Genomic DNA, 19,000 nt, shown 5'->3' with positions numbered 1-19,000 from the left:
ACAAAACTACATAGCAGCTTCCCCGACCAAGGTCACGAAACTAAATGTACTACCGATAACAACACAGGGCCCTCTGTCATGGTATACCAAATTCACACGAAACTGTCAGTGAATGCATTAAAACTGTTTTGCCTGTCTCCCATTTGAGCTGACTACCTCCTTAGCTAGCTAGCATGATTAGTTATCAACGGGCTGCTAACCTGTTCAGTCGTTGTAGTTAGCCAGTTTGCCTGCTAACATGTCATGCAGCTAGCTGCGCGAGAGAATACAGAATGAAACCTGGAATTATTTTCCTCCGTTCTGAGAACAACAGCAACGCATCTACGGACATATTACTGACTGTGAAGTCTAACAATTACATTTTCCATGACCATAACCCCGATTTCAAGCACAATTTACCTGGAAATCACGTTCTTCGTTGAACCTAGAAAATCTGTCAGCCATTTTCTGACCGCAGCTCCTTTCGTCTTTACTAAAGGCTGGAGCAGCCTCGGCGTTGTTGTCCCTTCCTCGTTCTAAACGCCCACCAAAGACGTCAGATGATGAAAGAAGCCAATAGTAACACATAGGATACCGTGATTGACATATTCTTCAGCCATACATTGGCATTTTAAATATCAAATGATCGAACGTTAGACCCTGCTGTATATGAGTTTTATATTTGGCGAATTTGACTGTCAAAAAATGTCATTTCTTTTATCTTTTTTTTCCCGTAGGGTACTATAAATACATCGTTGTAATGGCATTAAAATGTTAGCATATATGCACGGTTTGCATGGGAATAATTCATACCTTAAGTCTCCAGCTAATGTTAGGTTAGGCCTACTTTACTAATGTAAGGGAGTCCTCTGGTGGCTCATTGTTTTTTGCAAACATCCTCTCATAAATAATTTTAAAAAAAAAGCCTAAATGATACTTAGCATTATTAATTATTAAAAATGAATATGAAAATAGGATTGTTTTGTAGAACATTGAGCACTTAAGAATATAGAGATTTCCAATTCATTTGTCAAATAATTTCACAAAAAACCCTCAGATAGCCTACTCTCAAAACAGGTATAGGCCTAATCCTCCGAATTTCAATCATCATCTCACATTTCTCTTTGGTTGCTGACAATAAAACCTGCAACAACTGTTTTCTTGTGGCCACTGCTAGATTCAGGTGAAGAATGATTGGTATAATCATCCAGTCCCAGCGACCCATCACTTTCCGAAATAACTAATGGATTACTAATGGACAATCTATTCTCTACACTGGACTATTTGAACTTTCATTGTCATTGTAACTTTCAAACTACAAATGACTGTACTGTAACTGACCCAAGGCAGATGGGTTGGGCCCTTGAGTCGTGGATCTGTCTGAGGTTTCTTCCTATATGTATCTCTAATTCTAGGGAGTTTTTCCTTGTCCCTGTTACTCATGGGCTCTCTTTGAATGTCTAACACTCTGTAAAGCGCCTTGAGACATGTGTAATGTATTGGCGCTCTATAAGCGACATTAAATTGAAATTGAAATTGAAATTGAAATTGAAATTGGATATAGGCTACCAGTAGTCTGTCTGTGGCTGCTTGCACTTCTCCCCAGTGATTACTCTGAGCTAAACATGCAAATGAACTCAATATTTTTTTTATAAATTAGATGTGAAATTATTTAGGCTATTGACTAGTTGAAGCTATGTCTAATTATCAAAATATGACTTGATTTCACTCCACTTGTTAGCCTATTGGAACCCAGCTTAAATGGCCACACTCTCATAGCCAGACACAGTCTCTGACCAAAGTACTATACCCTTACCCTGCCCGATCTGTTCCTCAGAATCTCCCCAATACCCGTGTGGCAATCAGTCTTTCTCTGTTGCCCCCTGACTATGAAATGCACTCACCCCACCCATTAGGCTTGCCAACTATTATACTCCTCTTTAAAACTACTCATAAATATTCTACATACATTTTGGTTAATTCTCTTGTCTAATTTGTGTTAATACTTGTAGCTTAATGTTCTATGTATTTACGCTAGTGTGTCTTGTGTGCACAATAGGCCTGTGTCTGTCTCCCTGTTTGCATATTGTGTTTTGTGCTTGTTTTGTGTATTATGATTGTGTCTTTTTTTTTTTACTGTGTTTTGTGAACTGTATATTTTCATGTTGTTGTAAAGCACTTTGTGGCTCATGATTGTGAAAAGCACTATAGGCTATAAATGTTACCTACCTACTTATTTATTTACATCTTAATTACTCTTAGTCTACGTAGGATGAAGTGAATTTGTTTTGGGCCTATCGTTATATTTTGGGGAAAAGGTTTTTTTTTTTCAAGGTAAGTGTCAAGGCATTCAGAAATAGCATATCCATATTATGAACGTTTGAAAAAACATTAACACATTTTTGTAGTTAAGTTTGACCAGTATTGGCCTATACACAGTGTTGCTACGTTTTTTTAATAACATATTGAGACACTTTTATAGCATTCATTAGTAGGTGTTTGTATGGGTTCACCCAAGTTAATACGTTTATATAGGCCTAAATAATCAATGGCAGGCAGCCAAGGTAGGCCTACATGACAGTAATGGCATTTTCACGGTTGAAATTGGTCACGTGACCTTTGACAAGGATGCTGCTCTATAGTTTTTATTTTTAACCACTAGAGGGGAGTAGACACAAGTAAACAAATGACTGTCTTGGTGACTTTATGAACTGATTGTGTACTGTGTGTGTGTGTGTGTGTGTGTGTGTGTGTGTGTGTGTGTGTGTGTGTGTGTGTGTGTGTGTGTGTGTGTGTGTGTGTGTGTGTGTGTGTGTGTGTGTGTGTGTGTGTGTGTGTGTCTGTGTGTGTGTGTGTGTAAACATGTCAGAATCATTTGTTTAAAGCACCATTAAATATTCTGCTGTATTAACTTTTTCAGTTTGTGTAATATTGCAGAAAGGAAATATGTAAAGAGTAGCCTATTTTACACTCAAAGTGAATTGAGTCATCAACCAGCTCATCAACTTATTAGCCATTCATGAAGAAACAGACCAACTATGTTTGTTGTTGGACTCAGGCAGGGTGCTCAACCATGAAGGCTATGGCTATGAAGGTAGCCTAGGTGGATAACTTTTCTGAAAGACCGAAGAAGGCACTGGATTGCCTGTGTTTGATTATCTTCCTCTTGACTAATCAAAATCACCTATGTAACCTTTCGAGGATATGATCTGTGACGGTGAAATATATTTTTTGGTCTAGGTATATATTATTAGTTACATCTCTACCTAATTAATTTAGTGTCATTGCAAATGTAACAAAAAATAATTGGGGAAAATGAATATATCAACATGCCTGTAAAATAATCCAGCAGTCAAGTGCTTGTGCATATTCGTGTTAATGCTGACTGAAAAGGATGTGCATAAGAGAAGGCTACATTCCCTACATCATCATTAAAACTGAAAAAAAGAAAAAAAAACACCACAGAATAACTGAGCACGGGTATTGATCTGATTTCTTCTCAAATTGCTCTTACAGGCTTTGAGGAAACCTTGCTACATTGCGGCACCCTGCGGCGTATAGGCTACAAAATGTTAAGTTTACTTTCGCTTTTCAGTACCACTCCTACCTTTGTATTTGAACGCGCTCATTTGAGACATTTTGAAGTGTCGCTCATCTGATGTTAAAGGGTTCTCCGATAGGCCTTCGCAACGTAGATATTCTCAGTCGATCTAACGTGGTAAGTAAACACCATGTTTCATTTAAAATGTCGAATTGTACGTTTACAAATCCAGTTGGTGGACTTTTTAAAGAAGTTGATCGTATTTATATCCATGAAATGGCGGAGGTGAGGAAATGAGGAAGTGTATGTGTGTGTGTGTACAATGCGACAGCGATGGTTTCCTCGACCATCTAGCGTAGTCTATACGCTTCATTTGCGATTAAAGTCATACTAGTCATATTATATTCACTCCGTTGACTTAAGACCATGCTTGATTAATGTACGCTTTGAAGTTGTTCCACGGGAGACAATTTAACAACGCAGGAAAGGTGTATAGCCTTTTAGATCTATCTGCGCTCTAGTTCTTTAATGCATGTATGGCTGTAAGTATAAGGCCTAATTGTGTTTAGCCTGCTTCATAGCTTCATGTTGATTAAACAACATCTGGACGATTTCCGTAGTCTCTTGTAGGCTGTGTAGTTGCATGTTTGCATTGGTGCATGCGTTTAGGATAATTTCAAACTCACTGCAATGATTCTCAAATAAGCCTTTTTTGCACATAATATGCCTTCAGCATCTTTTGTAAGGCGCGCGTCTTCTCTGTCTGCCTGTATAATCTGGAAGTGTTTTCTTTGTCTGTATTATCTTTTCACAGCTGTATGGTTACTGAGGTGCATGCCTATTATCAATACTAGGCCTATACCATTAGCCTACTGCTAATAATAATAATAATACAAATAATTAAATATGTGATAAGCTTTTGTAACTCTTACTTTAGGCTTTGGTTGTTCCTCTCACCATCATGGTGGCAACTAAATGACTAAACAGATTAATTGAGAAAACGTATGGGTCTGACATGAGACATGGGCATATACATTCAGGCATTATGTTCAATTTAAATAGAATAAGCAGTTTTCAAGGAAATTGAAAATTAGCAAGTTAAGTTAAAGCATAAAACTGTTTCTCATTTCAGAACATGGCATCATGTCTTCGCCAAATGTGTGTGTGTTTTTCAAAAATCAACTTCCTTTTTTCTATATCCAGGAGCGAGATAACATTTAATCCACAGTCTTTGCACAAAGCCTGTGTGTTTTAGATGACCAGGTTTTTACCATTTTTACAGCAGAGTCTCCAAAACTGCTATTTGGTGCCGTGCTGCTGTGCTGTGTCCCTGGCTATCTGACTGTTATCCAGTCAGGTGTGGATGTAGGGGGCACCAGGCTTGTGGGGGTGTGTGAGTGGGAGGGTGGGAGCTCAGAGGCCCGGAGAGATCGTAAGGCCTCATAGACACAATGGAAGCACAGTAGGGATGCAGCTCATGGCAAACCTGACTCAAGCATGAGGTATCCAGTACATCTGTGTGGGTGTGGATGAGTCAGTGTTTGCTTACTCTCTCTCTCTCTCTCTCTCTCTCTCTCTCTCTCTCTCTCTCTCTCTCTGTCCTCCTCCATCCCTCTGGCTTTCTCTGTCCCTCTCGTCTCTATCTATTTCCGTGTGTGTGTGTGTGTGTGTGCCTGTGCTCATGTGTTTGTCTGCATGCACACACGTGTGTGTGTATGTATTTGAAAACATTTAACCTGTTGCCTGAGGGTTGCTGAGTGAATTGGATCATGGAATGGCATTGGTATTTCTCTCCATCCTTCCTGTGAAAGAAGTGATTTGTGACTGTCGTTGCAAATTCCTAGTCGTGTAAATTCATGCTCTGTGTCTCACATCCTTAATACCCAAAGAAAGGGTTGCAGTGTGGCCTATGATTGCTCCATGGAATTGGGCTAATTCCATTTAATCATGCAAGCACACACACACACTTGTACACATAAGTGTTAATTACAGAAAATGGTGCTTTAGTCACTGTAGTCATACACACACAACATAAGACGGGGTGATATTTGGCTGTTATGAGTGTGCTGCTTCAGTCAACATTGATACAAAACAAGGAAGTTGGACGATCTTTGGTTATTATTTCTCTATTTCACAATGAAATGAATGGCTAAACAGTCATACTGCACTCCGAAGGAAACCACAACATGCCCCTATTGTCGCCTATTGAGACGGCGATGAATTGTATATGTTCAAAATGGTAACTGGTGAATTTCTTTACATCAACTGATGTAATACTCTCTTAATGTTTTGTTGATTGGTGGTTGGGTTTCATTTGACAAGACGGCACACGTGTTAATCCTTTATCTTTCATGGGAACAAGATCTAACATGCTATCGGATGAAGCTTTAAAGGAAGTTACTGATATTAAGTAGTAGCCTTTCAGATCCCCATAGCCCGAGATCCCAGTCCCGTCTGTATAACAAATGGGCCTATCACATAAGATTTACAGTATGTCATTGCAAGTTATACATTTGCAGCTGTAAAGCTGTGTACAATAGGCTACATAGTATGATATTACAAGTTGTACTTTGTATACATGTTGTAAATCTATAATAACCTGTTATAGCGTATAGAGATATGGGCCTATCACATAAGATTTACAGTATGTCATTGCAAGTTATACATTTGCAGCTGTAAAGCTGTGTACAATAGGCTACATAGTATGATATTACAAGTTGTACTTTGTATACATGTTGTAAATCTATAATAACCTGTTATAGCGTATAGAGATAGAGATTTCACCCTAAGAATAGTGTATATAGTGGTCTATTAGGACTCCATGGCATGTGTGCCTTTTGCTGTATTCTTGATTGTGGAAGAAAGAGGTGAGAAGCAGCTTGTCAGCATGTTGGCAGCATGTTAGGTCGTGTTACCTGTAGCAGATACCCAGAAGTAGACATCAGCAAAAAACCTGTCTACCTGTTTTCCCCCCTTCCAGCCAACATGACATCTGTCATCCATCATTATGAATGGCCTGATGAGTTTCACCTCTGTTCTCTGTACTTCTCTCAACTTCCGTGTTCTTGTATCTCACACCCGTAATTATACCGCCTGGAATGTCACAGTGTAACTGTGGTTCAAAGTCGGTAGATCTGTTTTAAACTTGTTCTCCCAGCAACTGACTCTCAGTTCTCTCGTAAACAGTGATAAGGGTCACACATGTTGTTAAGCCTTTGTGAAGATGTGGAATAGTGTGTAACCAACAGGTCCCTCCCTGAAGTCGTTGTCCGAAAACTATGAGCACTGAGCCTGTCTTCTTCCAACAAACAAACCCGACTGTAAAGAGAGCAGCATGTCTTTTTTGGGCCAACACTCTCAAAAGATTGAAGCTGACAAAGAGGGGAAAGGGTCCATTAAACAAGTCCAGCTCATGAGGAACTGCTTGGGCAGGGACTGTTGATAGAGAGTGTGTGTGTGTGTGTGTGTGTGTGTGTGTGTGTGTGTGTGTGTGTGTGTGTGTGTGTGTGTGAGTGTGTGTGTGTGTGTGTGTGTGTGTGTGTGTGTGTGTGTGTGTGTGTGTGTGTGTGTGTGTGTGTGTGTGTGTGTGTGTGTGTGTGTGTGTGTGTGTGTGTGTGAGAGACAGAGAGGAGAGGGCAGAGGGAGGGAGCGACAGGCTGAGAGTCTCACTGAGAGGGAGGGGTGAGTGAGGGGAAACGGAGATGGCTTTCCCGTAAATCAGCCACAGCCAATCACAAGCTGCCTCGCTCGCCTCACTCAGCTGGACGCATGCCAGAGGAGAGAGAGAGAGAGAGAGAGAGAGAGAGAGAGAGAGAGAGAGAGAGAGAGACTGTACTGCTGCAAGGTTGACACGACTGTTGTCGAAGTCTGTAAATGCACACTTTTCTTCCTGAGCTGGGGACAAAACGAATCTGTCCGTGTCAGAGAGGAAGCGAGGGTTCCTGCCTCAGCCTGCCCCAGTCGGTATGTCCACGCTTTCCCTTCTCTCTTTGTCTCTCTCTTTTCTCCCTCCTCAAGCCTCTCCTCTTACCAGTCTATGAGGAAGCTAGCCGCGCTGCTGCACACTGAAGCTCAACAGGTCTATGGGTCCGCATGGGTATCTGTGTTCTGTTTCGGCGGAGGTACAGTATTGATGTTAGTGTCTTACAGACAGCCTTGTTCTGGTCCACAGGCTGGGTGTGGGTTTGTGCTGTGCTCATACAGGAAGCAGAGGATATGTAAGACGTATGGTGCACTTTAGCTGGAGCTGGAGTCTTGGTGTTGACAGGCAGCAGGAGTATCGAGCATGCATGTCCTGGGATCCTGGTGTTGACAGGGAGTGGAAGTATAATATATGCATGTAAGGAGTTCAAAGTGCTCTTTTAAATACAGTGAAGTTATTTATTGTCAATGGAAAACATGAGCCGTTAAGCCAGCTTACATGTTCTCGTATGGCTGTTTTTGAAACTTAGTGACATGATATCAATTGTTTTGTCTTCATGCCATGTGGAATTTAGGCAAACACGGTCTGCGATTGATACTTGTTGTTTTGACTTATGGAAGTTTAGCCTTCTTTTAGTAAAGCGCATTTGGCAGGCATGCTTCTAATGATGTCACCGCACCTCATTGTAAGCTGAGGTGTGTGTGGATGTGTGTGTGTGTGTGTGTGTGTGTGCAAAGTGGATTAGCTGGGGTCAACAGGAGGCTCACTGATGCAACAGCCTGAAACTTCGAGTCTGGTTTGTGTAGCTAATGCAGCCAACCCCAATACAGAGTACAAAGCTATTAGCCACCTTAGCCATGTACAAAATGGCACTGGTTCTCTGACATCGTCCGTCTGTTTGTTTGCACGTTTTTTTTTCAGTCCAAATGTACATGATAAGAGTTTAGTTTTCTTTCTGTAGTGCAAAGCCCTGGCATTGGTGTTCAAGAAAATATTCTGAATAGGAACTGCACTTGTGGAGTGAAGAGAGAACACAATGAGTAGTTAGTAGTAGTTGTAGTAGTTTTATCTTCTTAAAGGGTGGGGTTGAATGTGGATTTCCTTAAAGGAGTGTTTATCAAAAAGTCCTTTATAGTGCACACTGAAAGCAAGAGTTATGGCTTTGGTTGGAACCACACTTGAAACCCATTGCAAGAATGAATACTGAAGTTCATTGAGTTGATTGTTTTACAGGAAAATGTGTACTTAAGACAGGGAAGTCAAAGTCCTCTCATGCAATTCCTTTGATAAAACTAGCTATAAGTGTGGGTTGGGCACACATTATCAGATAGTTCATGCAAGAAGATAAGCGTAATAGCTTAATACTCTTTTGCAAAACACAAGAATGGATTTGATCAAGGATTTCACTGGCATCATGTGTGTTAATTATTTTATCGGTAAATTGTGTCATCTTCATCAAAATCTCCATGTATGTTTTCCAATCTGGTAGTGAGTCTGAGGCACTTGAAAAGGTATTTTTTTAAAAGCCTTTATTAAACTTGGCTAAACATTAAAAATATGCCAACATGTTTCAGCCACAAATGGCCTTCCTCAGGGCCTACTGATGGTCATGTCCTATAGCATGATTTGACAGCTGATTTGAGACCTTGTTCAGATGTTCCACATATTTGAAACACTTCTCTGTTGTTGTTTTTGTCAATAGCAGGTGAAAGATGGCAGTAACTACGAGGAGGATTCTGAACTCCACCATGCCCTTCAGAGGGCCGGCCCTGAAGGGCTCCTTCGACAAGAGCATCTACGCCGATGCCTCCACAACAGAGCCCGACCTCAAGCAGAAGGGCAAGACAGAGAAGGTGCCCGGCGCTGACCACATATCTGACTTGCTGGTCAGAGTGTTGACCCAGGGGTCAGCAGAACAGGTCGGAACGGGCAGGGTGCCGGAGTGCAGCAGCCCCTTTATCGCCCAAGCACAATGTGAGTATCACAGCACAGTACGCCATAAGAGGACTCCACAGTCTGAGACTAATGGTCTGTACTGTATATAGAAAGCCCAGGAAAAGGCACTTAGCCATCTTCTCCCGTCTCTACAGGTGAATCTCAGGACTCGCAGGAGTTCTCTCCCACTGGCAGTGAGAAGTACAGGTGTCGAGATCCACAGCCGCCATATGAACAGAACAACAGGTATGACGCCACTCCGTCCTCTCGACTTGCTGTACCAGATTCATGCGGAACTTTCCCACCTCGCATCGTTGAGATGTCATGACATGCGTCGAACAGGTTAGCCTGTCCAATCAGCTACCCACACCTGCGTGAACTGCCACATTACCTCATCTGCCGAACATCCACTCACGTGCCTCTTGTCACCTTGACAAATAGCACCATGAGAACTACATCCGTGTGAAGGAGTGCATAGGCGGAAATAGCCTTCCACAAAGCCGTAGGGCTACATTCTCATTTGAGCCCCTTCTGTACAAGCCGGTTTCTCAGGGGTTGTCCCCGGTCTTTTCTCTTCCTCATACCCTGGATGCCCTTCAGAGACTAAAACTAAGTTTTGTGAATCTGAATCTTCCAGTCCGTGTCTGACTGGCTGTCGCTGTTGTCTCTCTCCCGCAGACACAGTCCCCACCAGAGCAGCCAGCGGGCCCCTGCGGAGGAGCTCGTTGCGCCGGCCACTGTGGACGGGCCGCAGCAGGTGGGCAAGAGGAGGCGCAAGCGGAAGCATCGGACCAGGCGGAGGGGCAGGAAGGAGCAGCAGCAGGAGGAGGCTGGAGGGGAGGTGCGGAGGGAGAGAGCGCACACCGGCGTGCCCGAGCAGGAGTCCGGAGAGATCCCACCACAGTTGCATCCCTTTCGCACGGCTCTGTCAGAGGTGAGGCCTCCACCTTACACACACACACACACACACACACTTAGATGCTTATTTCTATTTTTAATCCAAGTGGTGTATCAACACTTGTTACATACACCGATTATCAAAACGTAAGTAAATGTAAGTAAAGTTGTGTATGTGGACACAGAAAGTCCATCCTAAAGAAATATTCAGGCCACACACACACACACACACACACACACACACACAGCTCACTCTCCTGTTTTGTCTGACCCTTGACCTCTGTGTGTGTTGACCATCCATAAGGGGGGGTTGTCAGAGTGCAGCAGCAGCAGCAGCAGCGGCGATGAGAGCGGTTGGGTCCAGGAGACTGGGGACTGGGTGACCCCGTCATCCCGCCACCACTGCCTCCCTTTCGGGCAGCCGAGCCTGGACGCCGGTGGCCCCGGCTCCGCCACGGATCTGGCCGTGCAGTCCTACAGGAACACGGTGAACTACGAGGACAAGAGAGACGGGAGAGAGTACATCCCCCCCCTCGTGGAGGCCATAATGAGAGACTACAGGGAGAAGGAGGACAAACTGCAGGAGGAAGACGTCAATGAGGGCTTAGTTCTCCATGAGGTGCGGTTCTTAGACACACACACACACACACACACACACACACACACATAAATATACACAAACACACACTTTGTCTTTGATTGGTCTTTACTTGCGAGAAACCCAAAAAGCAGATGCCTGTGTTGCTGTACTGCTGCCTCCAAGTCCATGAAGGCTGATAAACATGCATGCACCCTTGTTAGCGCTTCCCTTTGATGTGGTGCCACTCTTCTTGTTTTCTACGATTCGAGGCTTTCCTGTTTACTAGTGGGCCAGTTCCTCTCTACTAAGAATTTCCCTCCCCCCCCACCCCCCCGACTCACATGATCAAGAGAAGCCACAGGCCTCTCTCATCTCATCTCATCTCATCTCAGCTCATCTGAGTAAATCGTCACTTTGACTGATCTTTACCCAAAGCCAATCCAAACCATACAAGACAGATTCCTGTACTGTTTCACTGATGTTGTAGCCCGCTAAATACAAGCTGGATTGTATTCTTGTATTAGCATAATCGGGCATAATAAGGCCTACGGACTTTTTGTCCTGATTGATGGTCATCATGGCTCAGTGGACCAGTGAGCCTTTGGTGGCTGTGATTCATGCAACCCTGTGTGACGTGCCTGCTGACCTCCTGTCCCATGTTGTTTGTCTGGTGGTGGCGTCTGTAGAAGCTGCAGCCGGTGGAGTTTGAGTACCGGGAGGGCCGCGAGTACACCAGCCGCCTCATCAAAAGCGGCTCCTATGGAGACGTGTGCCGGGTCCGAGACAACAGCACAGGCTTTGTGTGCGCCGCCAAAAAGGTTGGTGTGTGTGTGTGTGTAGTAGGTGTGTGTGTGTGTGTGTGTGTGTGTGGCTGTGGGTGTGTGTGTGTGAGTGTGGAAGGAAGATTCACGCCTTGGGCGTGTCCTTTTCATATGAATGTGCAAGTCTTTGTTTGCGTGTGTGTGTGTGTGCGTGTGTGTTTGTGGTGTGTGTTGAATCAAGTGTGTCATTTACAAGGAAGTTTCCTTCTGTATTTTTGTGGTTTCTTCCTTCGTCTGAGATGACTTCAAACGGTCACAGTTCAGCCTTTAAACAGTGTGTGTTCAAATGTATATATGAATTGTGTGTGTGTGTGTGTGTGTGTGTGTGTGTGTGTGTGTGTGTGTGTGTGTGTGGGTGTGTGTACGTGTGCTCAACAGCTTCTTCTCTGTGTCCTCAGGTGCCCCTGAGTCGCTTCAAGAGTGGGGAGGTAGGTGCGTGGAGCTGCCTGCTTCCTCTGGCCTGTGTGGTGGAGCTGTTTGGTGCCGTCCGCGAGGGAGCCAACATGATCCTCTTCATGGACCTCAAGTCTGGTGAGGACACACTATTACACACACACATACAATCCCCCCCTCCCCCAACACACACACACACACACACACACACACTTACACACAGTATCTCTCACACACACACATACACACAAGCACACACATATTATAACACCCCCCCCCACACACACACAGATACACACACTACAGTATCTCTCACACACACATACACACAAACACACACATATTATCACACAACCCCCCCCCCCCCCACACACACACACACAACATAACACACATTATCACACACATACACTTAAACCCACACACCCTAATTCTCACTAAACTCACTGCTACTGACACACAGTAGCAGTTATCTAGAGAAAAATCCATACAGCAATCAAATGCATATGCACTTTAAAAGCCTAAAACTCTAGCAGTGTCCCTGACGAAAGTACTACAGTAATTTCCCGCATATAAGCCGCATTGTGTATAAGCCGCAGGACAGTGTTTTATGCAAGATAAAAGAAACAAAACCACATTAATACCATATTTAACTGTCCCTGTGTATTAACCTCATAGCTGAAGACATTTTGCAAAATCAATGTATAAGCTGTGGCTAATAGTCGGGAAATTACGGGTAGTCCGGTAGGTACACCAGTCCTACACTCAAGCTCCTCCATTTCCCCCTACTGACCTCTGACCTTTACTGACCCCTGACCCCTAGGCTCTTTAGGTCAGCTCCTCGAGCAGCGGGGGCGGCTCCCACAGGACCTGGCCTTGTACTACTTTACCCAGGGGCTGGAGGCTCTACAGTACCTTCACCAGAGGCAAATCCTGCATCTAGACGTCAAAGGTAAGCCATCGCCAAGTTTCTGACCTTGACCAAAACAGACGTGTCAGGAATATTTCCTGTAGTGTGTACTTCCTCTTCACTGTTTGAATCCATGTTTGGGTTCTTAATGGTGGTAGATATGTCTCGGAACGGTAATGAAAACAGGTTTAAGATGAGCAATGTTTGTGTGTGTGTGGTGGTGGGGGGGGGGGGGGGGGTGCCTGATGCTACTCTCTTAGCTGTAAAGCAGTAGTAAGTCTAGTCATTCATTTAGGTTACAGCCTACTTAATTAGCGTGATGGCGCACATCACAAGGAGGACAATCTCACTTGCTGTAAGCTCAGCTCACTTGCTGCATTTCTAGCGCACAGTGACGTCAGACTATCTGATGACTGAATCAGCTCACATTCAGACTATCTGATGATTGAATCAGCTCACATTCAGAGTTGGAGTTTGCCGTTTCTCGACTAGAGTGTGTGTCACGTCTGAGGCCAAGTGGGCTCGCTGCGCTGATAGCGTGTGTCTAGTTTTGGAAAGCAAGAGAGTGTGTGTTTTCTGTGTATTTGTGGCCAAACACTCAGGGACGAAGTGCCACACACACACACACACACACACACTCTCAGGCTGCGGCACCTGTGGCCTCAAGCAGCCGGCTGGCGGGGAAATTCCCAGCGCGTGACTCATGAAAGAGGGGGGAGGGGAGGCAGGCCGAGAGAAAGACAGAGGGAGAGAAAAAAAGAGATGGACAGAGATCGAACGAAGCGGGTCGCTAGGATTTCACAGAGACAAGAAAGACGATAGTCCTAAAATCAGATAGAGAATGAGAGAGAAACAGAGAGAAACAGAGAGAGAGAGAAGGAGACATTTTGAGAGGCAGAAAACAAGAAGTATGCTTGAATTCAAAACAGGAACAAAGACAGAGGAAGTGGGTGGAGGAAAAGTGAGGAACTGAGAACTGTTTGCAGCACTCCCTGCTGTTGGGTGTGGGGCATGACATGTGAAAAACAGTCACCTGAATATTAAGTGTTTTGTTTTGTTTGTTTGTTGTGTGTGTGTGTGTGTGTGTGTGTGTGTGTGTGTGTGTGTGTGCGTGTGTGTGTGTGTGTGTGTGTGTGTGTGTGTGTGTGTGTGTGTGTGTGTGTGTTATAGCTGATAATATGCTGCTGTCAGAGGATGGGAAGAACATCCTTCTGTGCGACTTTGGACACTCAGAGAAACTGAATACACATGGCGAGTGCATCAGAGTAAATACAGGTAGCGTGAAACACACACCACTACAAAGCGTCGTATTAAATATAATATATAATAATACTACTCCATTCATGTGATGAAAATAACCATATCTTTGGTCATCTGTGTGTGTGTGTGTGTGTGTGTGTGTGTGTGTGTAGAGATGAAAGGCACAGAGACACACATGGCCCCTGAGATGGTGAAAGCCGAGCGCTGCGGCACCAAGGCAGATGTGTGGAGCAGCAGCTGCATGCTCCTGCACCTGCTCACTGGCTGCCACCCCTGGACACGCCTCTACTCCCGCCCCCTCTACCTCACGGTGAGTCCCGATAGGCCAGAAACAGAACGGTCATTGGCAGACCACCCTGTTGCGTGTAGACAGCTCAGCTTTTTTTGGGGAGCCACTGAGGAGAGGTGGCAGAAGGTTCGAGTCGGGGGGGGGGGGGATTTCTGTGAACTCGATCCCCACGTTATGAAGGGATTTCCCAGTCACCAAATACTGGGAATCCAATACTTGACATTAAGACGGCACTAGTGTGGCATCTTGCTAATAGCGCGTGGTAGCATAGCTGCCACGAGCGCGCGACAAGACGAGACATGAGTAGTGACAGAACTGTTTCCGTTGGTTCCAGATCGCCAATGAGCCGCCGCCCTTGAGGGAGATTCCGCCTGACTGCGGCCCCCTGGTCACAGAGGTCCTGAAGGCGGGGCTTCAGAAAGAGCCAATCAGGAGAGCGTCCACTCAGGAGCTGAGGGTGCAGGCAACACGAGCCCTCCAAGCAGGTGAGAAGAGAGTCAAGTGTGTGTGTGTGTGTGTGTGTGTGTGTGTGTGTGTGGCCGTCTGCCATCCAGGCGGTCAGCAGGTGACCTCTGAAACAGGGAGAGTGGTCATCCACTTGTCACATACGCAGAAAGGGATATGGCTACTACTTTTCACTGACAAAGGGACATTTTAAGTTAGACAGATGTCAGAGCAACTTCATTAGATAGATAGATAGATAGATAGATACTTTATTGATCCCCAAGGGGAAATTACAACATGCCAGAGAGATGGAAGGAGTCCCACTGGTCATAGAAATAAACATTTGTGTGCAGTGTTTACCTAGGAAATAGTCCACACAAGACAGTGATATATTATTGTTAGGTATATCACTGGGAAAGTGACACCAAGTGACGCCATGAAGCAGTGTTCAGAGCAACTATATAGGCAAATGAATGAATAGAAATGACACCACTGGAGAACAAAATAAATCACAATGAATGTAATGTGATGTCCACTAATATCACCTTTTCAGCACTGATCCGTATGCGTCTGTGTGTTTCTAGTGGGTGGACTGACCAGCCCTGTTAAAGGACCTTATGTGAAACCACTGGCGAAGTTAGCCAAGAACAGCCCTGCGCCGTCCGATGCCATCACACTCACGCCCACCCCGACTCCCACTGTCACACCCCACCCCACTCCGCCTGCCTCCTCCTCCTCCTCCTCTTCTACCGGTCTGTCGGCGGAACCGGGGCGGAAGAGGAGCCACTCCAGGAGGAAGGAGCAGGAGGAGGAGACGGAGGTGGAGGAGGGACAGTGTGCACCTCCATCTTCATCTCCAGCGCCTCTGCACACGGGCAGCAGCCCCGTAGCCCAGGAGCTACGCAAGCTGGAGCGAGGTGAGGAAGACGTCACAGTGTGTGTGTGTGTGTGTGTGTGTGTGTGTGTGTGTGTGTGTGTGTGTGTGTGTGTGTGTGTGTGTGTGTGTGTGTGTGTGTGTGTGTGTGTGTGTGTGTGTGTGTGTGTGTGTGTGTGTGTGTGTGTGTGTGTGTGTGCGTGCGTGCGTGCGTGTGACACAGAGTGGTCTGTGGCAGAACAAGAAGTACTGTGTATGAGTTTCTGCTTGTGAAAGCATGGATTTGGTATCGTTAAGTCATCTTCACCAGTGGTTTTGTTGGTGTGTGTGTGTGTGTGTGTGTGTGTGTGTGACAAATGTATGTGTATTTGTGATAGAATGAACAACCCATCGGGTGTTCTCATGAACGTTTGAGTTTGTTCTATAAAGGCATCTTGACTAAATGGTTTTAAATGTCTGACTGTGTGTGTGTGTGTGTGTGTGTGTGTGTGTGTGTACAGACTTCTTCCTCACCAGCCTTTCTCAGCTCCACTCTGCGGAGCTTCAGGAGCAGCTTCTGTCTTGTCTGAGCAGTGAGGGCCCCTCACACTTGGACCACTGGGATAAAAAGGTCAGTCCCTACTCAACCCCCCCCCCCCCCCCCCAACTCAAGACCTGCCCAACCCAACACCTCTGCTTGGTCCATACCCTCATGTCAAATCCATGCTATCTGTAGAGTTGTTGATGACCGTTCTAAAGCTGTCCTTTCTTTGTCCTGCTCACCAGGACTCAGGGCGCTGGTCTCTCAGCCCAGGTGAAGAACTCAGCTCAGGTGTATTTTCTGGCAACAGCCAGTCAGAGACCCAAAGCTTCGGCATGGAATGGCGTGGCAACCCCACCCTGCGCCACCAATTTTCCGTAGCAGGTGAGTGATTCACAAAATGACCAGTCCCACTCGTGTTGATAGACATTTACTCATCCTTTCGGAAATTCATCTTGCACAACACAGCGCATCAGATAGAAAGACAACAGACCACAGACAACATACAAAAGACAACATGTCAGGAGCACTAAACCCTCACTAACTAAACAACAACAACAACCAAACAACAACACACAACACCAAGTATCTTCTCTACATTATAAAACAGCAGTTCGGTATTATTAGTACTAGTAGGCTATCAATAGTAAGGGGCAACGTCATCAGTGACATTTTAATATTATACCAAAGTGCAGTATTATCCCACAGAAAGGATCAAGTTATTTTCCATAACTGATTCAGCAGTGTAATGCTGGTGGGAATAACTGACTTGCGAGGCCGGTTGATTTTGGAAAGACAGCCCCCTCCTCTATATTGGGTTAGTATTATGGGATGGCATTCAACAAGCTGCGTTTGGCTTGGCAGGAGTGGACGTCTGCATCCGGGACTTCGGCGGTCGACTCATCCACATCCGTGAGAAGCCCAGAGTCAGCGTGGGTCACGTCGCCCGAGGCATCAGCGAGCAGGTACAGAGTGTGTCTGTGTGCTCTTCATTACACACGTGAAGCATAATACTGTACCTGTATGTCCGCGTCCAGCAGATCTCTAACTTTGAGTGTGTGTGTGTGTGTGTGTGTGTTTGTGTGTTCTCTCCGTTAGATCTCAGAGCCCGTGTTCAGCCTGCAGAGTATGGACGGTCGCCCCGTGTCACACGACGAGGAGATGCTGGAGTCCGGCCTGTTCCTGCGCTGTGTCCACGCTCCCGACTGTAACCACTCCCCTGTCACGGGCCACACACCGTCCTGCATGCAGTCCTGGAGGTGGAGGATCAAAAACGGTCGCCTGGAGACCAAGAACTGATCGCTTCCACTCCGTTACCGTCACCCATATCCACCTACCTTCATCCTTGTGCTGTTCATGAGATTGTCAAGCTTTTACTTGTGTGGTCTGAATTAGTGCTGTCACAAATGCAATAAGCTCTCAGATGTCTGGTTCCCAGGCTGAATCAGTAGATGAGTATAAGCATCTTTTCGTGCCTGACTTTGCTGGAACATTGGCCATAGGGATATTCAGCAGTTTACCTGGTCTTCTTTGCAAACTCTACATACTGTATCTATGTAAATAAGATGTTTGTTAAGTCCTTCCTGTGAGTTCATGTTTTATTGGATTACACATATTCAACGAGGTTGCCCTATTATGTCCTTACATTTTACCATTAAATCTGGATTGAACTCACAGTAAAACAGAAAAAATGAATTTGTGCACTTTGTACCTAGAAGTTCAAATGTGACAAATTGACATCATGCATTGTAATTAAATTGCAACCACCATCAATCAGGAACACATCAGTGAGATGGCCACACTGCCTTCCTATTGTGGTACATGTCCACTGCACATGGAAGGAATGAGACAAAAAAAGTCTAAAACCACTTCAAGCAGCGTTAATATTCAGATTGTTACCTCATTGTTCATGCAATGTGACTTTGGATACGTCCTGATGTCTGTGGCTTGCTTGTTTTCGTGGTGCATTGTGGAAATGTTTAGCAGAATAAAATGTCCAGTGATTTGCTTTACAAAGAAGCATAATGGGAAATTCCAACAGAATAGATTGAATACTTCAGAAATAGGAAGAAGTAGGAGCCACAACCCACAGTTGGGTCACGCGTGTCACTCCAGTGTCTCTCATCTTCCTGATTCATATTTACTCTTATGTGCAGGATATAACTGGCCTGTTGTGGTGGTTTGAATGAATGTTTAATCTGCCACTTGTAGGGGCAGTACTGCAAAAGACAATTATTGAGATGGATGTTTGATGTGGATTGTGCAGTTACCATATAGCGAGTTATTTCATTTCAATTAAAGCATTTATAACTCGTTGTGCTGTACTGTATGTCGCTGGGTTTTCGTTGCATCTGTGAAAACATGAGGAACTATCAAAGCCATCTGAATGTCTGATAACAGATGAATGCATGTGTAGAACATGTCTTGAAATGAAATAAAATAAAATACAAATAAAAGGCAAAACCTTTGCCTTGTGTTCCCTCATTATCTCTACCAGATGGCCATTGCAAGTTTGGCTGGTGTGGTAAATTCAACGTAGTGATGTCCTCTATCAGGACAATCACTCCACAAGCGTTCCCCTCATCTCAGGTCACTGGTGGACTTTACTCTCCTGTTCTAATTATTCTCTTGGATT

The 19,000-nt window shown here is 44.9% G+C and overlaps 2 protein-coding genes across 3 annotated transcripts in view; one reads left to right on the top strand and one right to left on the bottom strand.

Annotated features, from left to right (window-relative positions):
- gpatch8 (G patch domain containing 8) overlaps nucleotides 1-495 on the bottom strand; it is a 29,446-nt gene extending 28,951 nt beyond the window's left edge. The window contains exon 1 of the mRNA XM_062532265.1: nucleotides 400-495. Coding sequence (XP_062388249.1) covers nucleotides 400-444 — 45 coding nt within the window. The 5' untranslated portion in view covers nucleotides 445-495. The remainder of the gene's footprint in view (nucleotides 1-399) is intronic.
- Nucleotides 496-3,588: 3,093 nt separating this feature from the next.
- map3k14a (mitogen-activated protein kinase kinase kinase 14a) lies at nucleotides 3,589-18,842 on the top strand. 2 transcript variants are annotated; one of them, XM_062532260.1, is made up of 16 exons: nucleotides 3,589-3,697; nucleotides 9,145-9,416; nucleotides 9,533-9,623; nucleotides 10,056-10,311; nucleotides 10,579-10,893; nucleotides 11,541-11,672; nucleotides 12,074-12,206; nucleotides 12,892-13,020; nucleotides 14,149-14,253; nucleotides 14,391-14,548; nucleotides 14,862-15,012; nucleotides 15,556-15,888; nucleotides 16,346-16,455; nucleotides 16,611-16,749; nucleotides 17,230-17,330; nucleotides 17,464-18,842. In XM_062532260.1, the coding sequence occupies exons 2-16, from the start codon at nucleotides 9,155-9,157 to the stop codon at nucleotides 17,662-17,664; spliced, it is 2,616 nt and encodes an 871-aa protein (XP_062388244.1). In that variant the 5' UTR covers nucleotides 3,589-3,697; nucleotides 9,145-9,154; the 3' UTR covers nucleotides 17,665-18,842. The 2 variants fall into 2 exon arrangements, with proteins under 2 accessions (XP_062388244.1, XP_062388245.1); XM_062532261.1 differs by lacking the exon at nucleotides 3,589-3,697 and adding an exon at nucleotides 7,320-7,483.
- The last annotated feature ends 158 nt before the right edge of the window (nucleotides 18,843-19,000 follow it).

Source organism: Sardina pilchardus, chromosome 3 (assembly GCF_963854185.1).
Source record: "Sardina pilchardus chromosome 3, fSarPil1.1, whole genome shotgun sequence".
Taxonomy (NCBI): Eukaryota; Metazoa; Chordata; class Actinopteri; order Clupeiformes; family Clupeidae; genus Sardina; species Sardina pilchardus.
Note: the sequence above shows the minus strand (reverse complement) of the source record. Positions and strands in the feature narration are given on the sequence as shown.